The sequence below is a fragment of the Pelophylax lessonae genome (assembly GCF_965119305.1).
Source record: "Pelophylax lessonae genome assembly, chromosome: 4".
NCBI classification, from domain to species: Eukaryota; Metazoa; Chordata; class Amphibia; order Anura; family Ranidae; genus Pelophylax; species Pelophylax lessonae.
Window position 1 is genome coordinate 265,130,111 of NC_138771.1, and position 12,273 is coordinate 265,142,383.

The following is a 12,273-nucleotide window of genomic DNA, read 5'->3' on the forward strand; positions in this document are numbered from 1 at the left end:
CGGGGCACTATATTCCTCCCACGGATACCAGTGGCGGGGCACTATATTCCTCCCACAGATACCAATGACTGGACACTATTCCTTCCCACGGATACCAATGAGAGGACACTATTCCTCCCACTGATACCAATGAGAGGACACTATTCCTCCCACTGATACCAATGAGAGGACACTATTCCTCCCACTGATACCAATGAGAGGACACTATTCCTCCCACTGATACCAATGAGAGGACACTATTCCTCCCAAGGATACCAATGACGAGGCACTACTTATCCCAGGGATACCAATGACGGGGCACCATTCCTCCCACTGATACCAATGAGAGGGCACCATTGCTCCCACTGATACCAATGACGGGACACTACTATACATAATCATCTACATCAGTGGCTGCCAAACTGTAGGTGTGGGCTGGATGTGGCCCTTTGCGCGCCTTGATTTCACCCTTAAGACACTGTTCCTCCAACTAATATAAAGCAGTATTCCTCCCACTGACAACAGTGACGGGGCACTATATTCCTCCCACTGATACCAATGAGAGGACACTATTCCTCCCACGGATACCAATGACCGGGCACTATTCCTCCCACCGATACCAATGATCAGGCACTATTCCTCCCAAGGATACCAATGACGAGGCACTACTTATCCCAGGGATACCAATGACGAGGCACCATTCCTCCCACTGATACCAATGAGAGGGCACTATTGCTCCCACTGATACCAATGACGGGGCACTATTCCTCCCACTGATACCAATGACGGGGCACTATTCCTCCCACGGATACCAATGCGAGGACACTATTCCTCCCACGGATACCAATGCGAGGACACTATTCCTCCCACGGATACCAATGACTGGACACTATTCCTCCCACGGATACCAGTGACTGGACACTATTCCTCCCACGGATACCAATGACTGGACACTATTCCTCCCACAGATACCAATAAGAGGACACTATTCCTCCCACGGATACCAATGAAGGGGCACTATTCCTCCCAAGGATACCAATGATGGAGCACTATTCCTCCCAAGGATACCAGTGAGAGGACATTATTCCTCCCACGGATACCAATGACGGGGCACTATTCCTCCCATGGATACCAATGACAGGGCACTATTTCTTCCACTGATACCAACAAGAGGACACCATTCCTCCCACAGATACCAATGATGGGGCACTATTCCTCCCATGGATACCAATGATGGGGCACTATATTCCTCCCACGGATACCAGTGGCGGGGCACTATATTCCTCCCACAGATACCAATGACTGGACACTATTCCTTCCCACGGATACCAATGAGAGGACACTATTCCTCCCACTGATACCAATGAGAGGACACTATTCCTCCCACTGATACCAATGAGAGGACACTATTCCTCCCACTGATACCAATGAGAGGACACTATTCCTCCCACTGATACCAATGAGAGGACACTATTCCTCCCACTGATACCAATGAGAGGACACTATTCCTCCCAAGGATACCAATGACTGGACACTATTCCTCCCACGGATACCAGTGACTGGACACTATTCCTCCCACGGATACCAATGACTGGACACTATTCCTCCCACAGATACCAATAAGAGGACACTATTCCTCCCACGGATACCAATGAAGGGGCACTATTCCTCCCAAGGATACCAATGATGGAGCACTATTCCTCCCAAGGATACCAGTGAGAGGACATTATTCCTCCCACGGATACCAATGACGGGGCACTATTCCTCCCATGGATACCAATGACAGGGCACTATTTCTTCCACTGATACCAACAAGAGGACACCATTCCTCCCACAGATACCAATGATGGGGCACTATTCCTCCCATGGATACCAATGATGGGGCACTATATTCCTCCCACGGATACCAGTGGCGGGGCACTATATTCCTCCCACAGATACCAATGACTGGACACTATTCCTTCCCACGGATACCAATGAGAGGACACTATTCCTCCCACTGATACCAATGAGAGGACACTATTCCTCCCACTGATACCAATGAGAGGACACTATTCCTCCCACTGATACCAATGAGAGGACACTATTCCTCCCACTGATACCAATGAGAGGACACTATTCCTCCCACGGATACCAATGACTGGACACTATTCCTCCCACGGATACCAGTGACTGGACACTATTCCTCCCACGGATACCAATGACTGGACACTATTCCTCCCACAGATACCAATAAGAGGACACTATTCCTCCCACGGATACCAATGAAGGGGCACTATTCCTCCCAAGGATACCAATGATGGAGCACTATTCCTCCCAAGGATACCAGTGAGAGGACATTATTCCTCCCACGGATACCAATGACGGGGCACTATTCCTCCCATGGATACCAATGACAGGGCACTATTTCTTCCACTGATACCAACAAGAGGACACCATTCCTCCCACAGATACCAATGATGGGGCACTATTCCTCCCATGGATACCAATGATGGGGCACTATATTCCTCCCACGGATACCAGTGGCGGGGCACTATATTCCTCCCACAGATACCAATGACTGGACACTATTCCTTCCCACGGATACCAATGAGAGGACACTATTCCTCCCACTGATACCAATGAGAGGACACTATTCCTCCCACTGATACCAATGAGAGGACACTATTCCTCCCACTGATACCAATGAGAGGACACTATTCCTCCCACTGATACCAATGAGAGGACACTATTCCTCCCAAGGATACCAATGACGAGGCACTACTTATCCCAGGGATACCAATGACGGGGCACCATTCCTCCCACTGATACCAATGAGAGGGCACCATTGCTCCCACTGATACCAATGAGAGGGCACTATTGCTCCCACTGATACCAATGACGGGGCACTATTCCTCCCACTGATACCAATGACGGGGCACTATTCCTCCCACGGATACCAATGCGAGGACACTATTCCTCCCACGGATACCAATGACTGGACACGATTCCTCCCACAGATACCAATAAGAGGACACTATTCCTCCCACGGATACCAATGAAGGGGCACTATTCCTCCCAAGGATACCAATGATGGAGCACTATTCCTCCCAAGGATACCAGTGAGAGGACATTATTCCTCCCATGGATACCAATGACGGGGCACTATTCCTCCCATGGATACCAATGACGGGGCACTATTCCTCCCATGGATACCAATGACAGGGCACTATTTCTCCCACTGATACCAACAAGAGGACACCATTCCTCCCACAGATACCAATGATGGGGCACTATTCCTCCCATGGATACCAATGATGGGGCACTATTCCTCCCATGGATACCAATGACAGGGCACTATTTCTCCCATGGATACCAATGACAGGGCACTATTTCTCCCACTGATACCAATGAGAGGACACTAATCCTCCTATTGATACCAATGACGGGACACTAATCCTCCCACTGATGCCAATGACGGGACACTAATGCTCTTCCTACTGACCACAAGCACTATGCAATTTTTCACTCCAACTGATCATTAAGCCTAAGACATTGTCTACCTGCTCTGATCCTGGGGCATTTTCTACTCCCACTGATCAATGTCAGGCCCCCTAAATTCTAAAGAACAGTAAACTAGCCATTTATCCAGAAAGTTTGGAGACCCCTTCTCTATCTTAAAACATTTTGATGCATAAAATAATAATAGGAATCCACTAGGGGTGCATTTCCTCCACTTTTTTGTTCAGAGCCGACTAAAGCTGGCCATACATTATACAATTTTCTTGTTCAGTTTGCTTTAGATTTACCTTCAACTATGTAGTACAGGGGCCTGCCTTATTGCATACAAAATTGAAAAGTGTTTAGGTATGACCTCATATTATATGGTTTTGGCAAATGTAAAGGAAATATGTAGAAGAAAACTTTATAATGTATGGCCAGTCTATGTAAATGCATTTTATTCAAAATACTGTTAATTGGCTTATTCAAAGCAGTGATAATATGCAAAATCGCAGTAACCAACGGTGACTAGAGTTGTGCTCATTTTCAGTCTGTATATCTCCTATTAATGCTACTACACTGAACAAACCCCACATATTCACATTAGAACGTGCTTCAACAGAAAAAAAAAAAAGCACATTACTTACATCTCTGACATCTACCATCCAGCCTCCCTCAACAAACAGTAAGACATTATAAATTTTCTCTTTCACTTCTGCAGTTAATGCATCAAGGTGATCCTTCCATGTATTATACATTTCCTGTTAGGAAAAAAAGCACAGATAAGCACATAAACATTACATTTAGGGCCAGTTCACACAATAGAAATGCAGTACAGAGGAGTTTCTGCATGTGCATTTTTGATGCATTCCAATGCGTTTTTAATGCAGTCCAGTGCATTTTTTCCCCCTAGTTTTTCTTAATCTTAAATGAGGACATGTGTGTTTCAGTGCGTTTTTCGTGCATTCCAGTGAGTTTTTGATGAGTTTTACAGCTTTCCAGTACAGTGCAGGAAAAATGCAGCATTTTCTACTTTATTTTGGAACTGGAGCACACTGTAACTGAAAGCACCAGTGTGAACTATGCCGCACGAAACCACATAACCTATTTTCCATGCGTTTTTGGTGCAGATACCTGGTAACTCCTTTTCTAGGAAGTCTTCCAGGGCAGCATCTGAGAGCTAGGTCTTCTCCCATCCAAAACAGGAAACCCATCATCCACCATTTTCAAGGGCCATCACATAACTCAGTAATATACAAGTACCGGAGGAACAACAGGGACATATAAATGATCCTTCCATGAAACTTCCGAAAAAAAAAAAACGGGATTTTTGATTTACCATAAAATCCTTTTCTCTGAAGATCATTGACAGACGCAGCTTAATATCTTCTTGACCATTGGGTTATACTGCCCCCTACAGGAGTAGGATACTAGGCAGTAAAAAGCTTTACCATGCCTATGGGGGCTGTCCCTGAAGGCATAACCCCACACACTCTGCTATAGTCCTCAGTTTACCATGCCTATGGGGGCTGTCCCTGAAGGCATAACCCCACACACTCTGCTATAGTCCTCAGTTTTGTTGCAAGCAGTGTTTTAGAAGACCACAACCCAATTCCACTCAAATAGAGGGGCAGGTACTGCGTCTGTCAATGAACTTCAGAGAAAAGGATTTTACGGTAAGTCAAAAATCCAGTTTTCTCCATCGTTCATTGACAGACGCGGCTTCATATCTTCTTGACCATTGGGACGTCCCAAAGCAGTACTTGCATGAGGGGTGGGAAAAACAACGCAAAAAAATGTAATTTCCGAAGAAATTACTCACCAAGAAAAAAACAGCAGCCTGCAAAACCTTGAAGCCAAAAGAGGCATCCGAAGATGCCAACACTTACTTTGTAGAATTTTGTGAACGTGTGCACCGACGACCAAATTGCCACCTTGCAAACTTGCATCACTGACCCCTGATGGCGAAAAGCCCAGGAAGCGATCAGCGCCCTAGTAGTGTCCCTTCACAGCGAAAGGAGGAACCTGACCCTTCAGCAAATAAGCCTGAACTACTGTCTGTCTGATCCATCTAGATATGGTCACAGCAGACGCAGCCAATCCTTTACGAGATCCTTCCGTAAGGACAAATAGAGCATCCGATTTTCTGAACGACTCAGTAGCCGCCAGGTAGACTTGATTGGTCGCACCACATCCAAAGAATGCATTGCAATTTCCTTGGAATGCTTGGGCTTAGGACAAAGTGAAGACAGCACAATGTCTTCATTCAAATGAAAATCAGAAACCACCTTAGGAAGAAAAGACTGATTAGGTCGGAGTACCACTTTATCTCTGTGGACCACCAGATAGGGTGAGCGGGGGGACAATGCCGCCAACTCAGATACTTTGCGGGCAGATGTAAAACTAAAAAGGAAACCTTCTGAGACAAGGTAAGCAGAGGAATCTCCCTAATGTTCTCAAACAGGGGTTTTTAAAGAACAGATAGTACCAAATTCAGATCCCACGGAGGCAGCGGGGATCGCCTCGGGGGGAGTCATGTGGCAAACCCCCTGAATAAAAGTGCAAATCAGAGCATGCATAGCTAAAGGGCGTCGGAAAAACACAGCCAAGGCGGACACTTGGCCTTTGATAGTGCCCAAAACCAAAAACACAGTTCAACACCTTTTTGAAGAAAAGCTAAAACCCTAGCCACGAGAACAAGCAAGGGTGCACCTTCAAAGATTCACACCATGAAATGTACGATTTCCATGTACGATGACAGATCTTCCTGGAACCACGGCGTGCCATGCGGTCTCCAGGACCCCCATGGGGGTCATCAGACCAGAGGCAGGACAGACGCAGCGGCCGTAACATTACCGCCCCCCATGAGGTATGAACCTGCTACAGGGGGGGGGGGGTGTAACAGCTAAAGGGGGGGGGGGGGGGCCTGGTACACCCGAGGGGCCAGGGGAACCGAGTGATACCCGAGGGTCTGACTATTCCATGGAGGGGGCCCACGTCCACCCCGAGACTGCCAGGGAATTGGGAGGACACTTACCATACCACGGCATCAGGCGGGCGCCACTCTGAATAAACCACTTCCCACCCGGGGTGGGGGTGCCGACAGCCAGGGGGTACGCTGCAACTCAGGGTGTCTGCATCCCGGCGAGACGGTCCACTCGCAGGGTCGTCCCCATCCATCGGGGCTCTGGCATGGCGAAGCCTAGTGCTGGACTATAACCCGCTCACGCTCGCTGGCCAGGCTGGGAGACCTTAAGGACCTAGAATATCCAGTCCAAAACCCAGCCGGCTGTTCCAAAAATAGACAGCTAAGACTGAAGTCCCTTATACATATTGAAATAGGTGGGACTTTAAATGAGACCCAAGCTGGTGTTGCCCGGCGTCTCCATCCCTATAACAAAAAACAAAATGAGGTTGAAGGATTGTAAGAGGTGCATGAAAGTCAGCCAGCCCCCAGTCTGTCACCAACCAAAAAAAACCTGTCTCTTGGTACAAAGAACAGGGGTTTAGTTGACACACATTTGCAAACGCATGTGAAAGCTGCAGAGCCACTTCACGGCACCCTGTTAAATCTGCAGTCCTACACTCTTAATTTAGTGTCCTCACACTGGAGGCACATGGCCGCTAATGGATGGATGGGGGAACAGGTGAGAGGGAGACAGCCCTGGCTGTTGTCTCAAAGACTCAAATAATTAGGTTATAACCATGGTGCCAAGACTGAAGTCCCAGCAGGGAACTAGGTCCTACTCCTAAACTAGGCAGAAAAACTGAGGGCTATAGCAGAGTGCGCGGAGTTGACTGCAGGGACAGCCCCATAGGCGTGGTAAAGCTTTTTCCTGCCTAGTGTCCTACTCCTGTAGGGGGTAGTATAACCCACTGGTCAAGAAGATATGAAGCTGCATCTGTCAATGGACAATAGAGAATTAGGGACGGGCATGAGTGCTGCCCTTGAAGACTTCCTAGAAAAGGAGTTAACCGGTACCTAACTGTTTTTCTCAGGTTGTCTTCGAGGGCAGCATCTCAGAGGATTTAGCAAGTAATACTACTGGGGGGGGGGGGGGGTCTACAGCCTCCACTGAAAGATTGGTCTTGGCTGGACAGGAAATCTATCCGTATTATTTTGTAAGGGTACTGAAGCTCGACCAGGTTGCCACCTGGCAGATCTTGTCTGGCGTAACGCCTGCTTTCTCCACGTATAAAGATAGTCAGGCCCTCGTAGAATAAGCTGTGATCCCCTTTGGTGGTACCTGGTGGAGATTGGTAGATGTAAGAGTTGCTAGTCTGATCTAACTGCCAGCTTTGTGGAGCTATTGAGGCAAACCTCTTCCTCTGTCCATACTGATGTCAAAGATTTGAGAAATTACCTCTGACTCCACTGAGAGGTTCTACCTATAACTATGAAGAGTAGCAGTGTACCTCTAGTTAAATCAGTTTTAGGAATCATACTGAAATTGATTACTCTGTGGGCCTTTGCAATAGTGTTCCACGCATTGGAGACAATAAGGACCAAAAACCCCCTACAGCGGTGATCAGAATGCCACCCTAAAAAATGGCCACAAAAAAGTGTCATTTGCCCCTATATATATATATATATATATATATATATATATATATATATATATATATATATATATATATATATACAAAATTTTTTTTGTAAGAACTTACCATAAATTTCTTCTCTCCGAGTCCTCTGACAGTCGCCGCCCGTTCAGTCAGCCTTCACTAGTCGGTAATGGCGCCCTCGGCAGGAGCAAGCTAGGCAGTTGTAAATGTTATTAAAAAAACTTTTTACACTTAGCCACAACTCCAGGGGGCCATCACTTAGCCATTATCCTGATCCAGTTACCACTGTCCCTCGGTTTGTAGCAAGCAGTACCCGAAGGCAATAACCCCAAGATCCAAGAACCAGAGGTGAGAGGGCGGCGACCACCAGAGGACTCGGAGAAAAGAATTTTAAGTTAAGTTCTTACAAAAATTCTATTTTCTCCTACATCCTCTAACAGTTGCCGCCCGTTCAGTCAGCCTTCACTAGTGGGATGTCCCAAAGCAGTCCAGGTGTGAGGGGTGGGAAGACGCAACCTACCGAAAAAGGTAACGTATCAACAAGGCCAGAAAAAACAACTGAGTCAACAGGGCAACAAAGCTCACAACAGGAGCTAACCCACAACAACAAAAAACACCCCAGGAAGAGACAGAAAAAAACTATGTCTCTTCAAACAACTGCCGCACTCAAAATCTTGCGGCCAAAGGAAGCAATTCTGTCAAATTTTGTGAAAGTGTGCACAGATGACCAGGTCGCCGCTTTGTACACCTGAGCCACAGAAGCCTGATGGTGAAAAGCCCAAGAGGCACTGACAGCTCTAGTACAATGTGCCTTTACAGGGAAAGGAGGAACCTGACCCTTGATTGAATAGGCCTGAACAATCGTCTGTCTGATCCACTTAGAAATGGTTGCCGCGGATGCAGCCGAACCCTTCCGAGGTCCTGCAGGGAGGACAAACAGAGAATCAGACTTCCTAAAAGACTCCGTGGCAAACAGGTAAACCCTGACAGCCCGGACCACATCCAAGGAATGCAAGGCAAATTCCTTGGGATGCTTGGGCTTTCGCACAAAGCGAAGGTAACACAATATCCTCATTGAGGTGGAAAGCCGACACCACCTTGGGGAGAAAAGACTGATTGGGTCGCAAGACTACTTTATCCCTATGAACCACCAGATAAGGCGAACGGCAAGACAGAGCCACCAATTCAGACACTCTGCGAGCAGATGTGATAGCAACCAGAAAAGCAACTTTCTGGGACAACACAGGTAGAGGAATGTCTCTGATGTTCTCAAAGGGAGGCCGTTGTAACAAGGATAACACCAAATTCAGGTCCCAGGGAGGCAGAGGAGCCTTCCTTGGGGGAGCCAGATGCCGCACCCCTTGGATAAAGGTGCGAATCAAGGAATTAGTCGCCAAGGGACGCTGGAATAGAATGGCTAAGGCCGACAACTGACCCTTTATCGTGATCAGCGCCAAACACTGATCCACACCTTCCTGCAGGAAGGCCAAAATCCTCGCCACCGAAAAGGAGCGGGGATGAAACCCTTGCGACAGAAGATGGTCTCTCAGTGGAAGCCACCAGAGAGGCTCAACGACCATCTTCACAATGTCGGCGTACCAAGACCAACGCGGCCAGTCTGGGGTTACAAGAATGACCTGCATCCGTTCCGACGCCAACCAGCGGAGGAACCTGGATAACAGTGGATCGGAGGGAAGACATAAATCAGCCGATACCAATGCCAAGGCACCATTAACGCATCCGTGGCGTCCCACCAGAGGATCGCGGGTTCTGGCCACGAACCTTCCCCCCTTTTTGTTGAGGCGGGGCGCAAACAGGTCCGGAGACCCCCACCGGGCACACAGGAGGTGAAACGCCTCCGGATGCAGGGACCAGTCTCCCTGGTCCAGGGTCTGGCGACTCAGATAGTCCGCCTGCCAGTTCTCCACACCAGGAATGTGAACGGCGAAATCGCCAGAACGTGCGTCTCGGCCCAAGACAGGATCTTGGCCACTTCCTTGGCCGCCCGGGCACTCCTGGTGCCTCCCTGGTGATTGATGTAAGCCACCGCCGTAGCGTCGTCTGTCTGTACCCAAACCGGGTAACCCTGAAGCAGAGTTGACCAACGGAACAGGCAGAGTTTGATTGCTTGGAGCTCCAAGACTTTTATCAGTGAGGCGGCCTCTTCCGCCAACCATGTCCCCCTGGGCACAAAGCATGCCAAGAACTCCATCCCAGCCGGATAGGCTGGCATCCGTGGTGAGCACAGTCCACAACAGAGGCTGGAAGGACTTGCCTTGTGTCAGAGTTGGTGGCCACCACAAAAGATCTGATCTCGCGAGGTGGCTCAGAGAAATCCTCCTGTCCAACGACTGAGGTGTTCTGTCCCACCTGGCAAGGATCTCCGCTTGCAGAGTTCATGTGTGAAATTGAGCAAATGGGATGGCTTTGAAAGCCGAAACCATCAGACCCAGGGACCGCATACAGGGCCGCAGAGAGGAGAGATCGTTGTCCCTGAGTGACCTGATCTCATCCTGCAGGGTCCGGACCGGCCTTTGGCTTACCCAACCACGGCTTCTTGTGACCACCTGAGGGCTTGAGGGATTTTCCCTTATCCTGTGCCCCGAAGGCACGAAAGGACCCACGCTGAGCTTTAAAAGACGGGCCCTGCCTAGCGCGGGTGGACTTTCCCTTAGAGGCTTGGGGCAAAAGGTATCACCTCGAAGGCCGACACCATCAATCCCAAGGACCGCATGCAAGTCCTGAGCGATGAGGATTCATTGTCCCTGAGGGACCTGACCTCGTTCTGTAGAGTCCGGAGCTTGTCCTCCGGCAGAAAGACTTTCGCTTGGGCGGAATCCAGGACCATCCCCAAGTAAGGGAGGCAAACAGAAGGGGACAAAGTCGACTCCTGAACGTTGATGGTCCACCCGAACTCCTGGAGCGGCTGAACCGTTGTTGACAGATCGCGTAACAGACACTGGCTGGCATTCGATCTTAACAGATCATCCAGATATCCCAAGATCACAATTCCCTGCGCCCGTAAAAGGGCCTAGAACAGGAGCCAACACTTTGGTAAACACCCTTGGAGCCGAAGCGAGACCGAAAGGTAACGCCACAAACTGATAGTGTTCCTCCGCGATTGCGAATCGGAGGTATCTGATGACCCTCGAATATGGGGATGTGTAGATACGCATCCTTGAGATCGATGGAAGCCAGGAAATCTCCCGGGCTCAGGGAGGCCACCACCGAGCGGAGGGATTCCATGCGGAACTTTTGAACCCGCACAAAGCGGTTCAGAGCTTTCGAGTTCAGAATCGGACATACTTTGCCCTCCTTTCTGGGCACAGTAACAGATTCGAGTAAAACCCCCGAAACCTGTCCCGATGCGGCACCGGGATGATCACCCCCTGGGCGAGGAGATCCTGAACCGCCCGATGGAGATCTTGTAAATGATCTGGGGTCAAATGAAGATTTGAGGGAAAGAATCTGTCCACTGGATGCGAAAGGAATTCGATCTTGTAACCTGATCGAACGATTTCCTGAACCCACCTGTCCGGAATCCGGAGAAGTCAAGGTCCGAGAAAACCGCGCAGACTTCCCCCACCCCTGGAATGGGTGAGGGCGTCCCTTCAGGTCGAGGAGGCGCCAGCATGGGTGGCCTTTGACTTGCCCACCCAAGGCTTCTTCTGGCCACCATGGCCTTTGAAGGACTTGGCCTTGTCCTGTGCCTTAAAGGCACAAAAGGACCCGTGATTTGATTTAAAGGAAGGGCCCCGCTTACCGCGGAAAAACTTACCCTTGGGATTCTGGGGCAGCAGAATGACCCCCAGTGACCCCTTTAACCAATTTGTCCAGGGAGTCCCCAAAAAGGCGGTTCCCCACATAAGGGATGTCAGCCACCGTCTTTCTGGAAGTCTGGTCGGCCGACCAGCTTTTCAGCCACACCAAACGACGGGTTAGCACCGCGACAGCAGACAGTCCAAGGGCCGCGTCACCCAGGAACAGAACAGCCTGAATAATCTGGTCCACCATCTCCAAAGTAGCAGGAGGGGCGGAATCATAAAATAAAAGTAATAAAACAGAAGAAAGGCTGAGACTGTAGCCCCAGCACAGGGAAGCCCATCTTACTCCTAACTAGGCAGAAGACAAACTGAGTTGGGAATGCTGATAGCAGGGGGGTATTGGACCAGTGGGACAGCCCCTATTAGGTGTGTCTATGCAAATTGTTTTGTATTTTAACAAGTCTTATGCCTAGCTTGCTCCTAT

General features: G+C 49.1%; 1 protein-coding gene across 1 annotated transcript in view; it reads right to left on the bottom strand.

Moving 5' to 3' along the window:
* The window catches only part of NUP107 (nucleoporin 107), a 116,117-nt gene that overhangs the window by 18,774 nt on the left and 85,070 nt on the right, over positions 1-12,273 (bottom strand). The window contains exon 26 of the mRNA XM_082252760.1: positions 4,107-4,220. Coding sequence (XP_082108886.1) covers positions 4,107-4,220 — 114 coding nt within the window. The remainder of the gene's footprint in view (positions 1-4,106; positions 4,221-12,273) is intronic.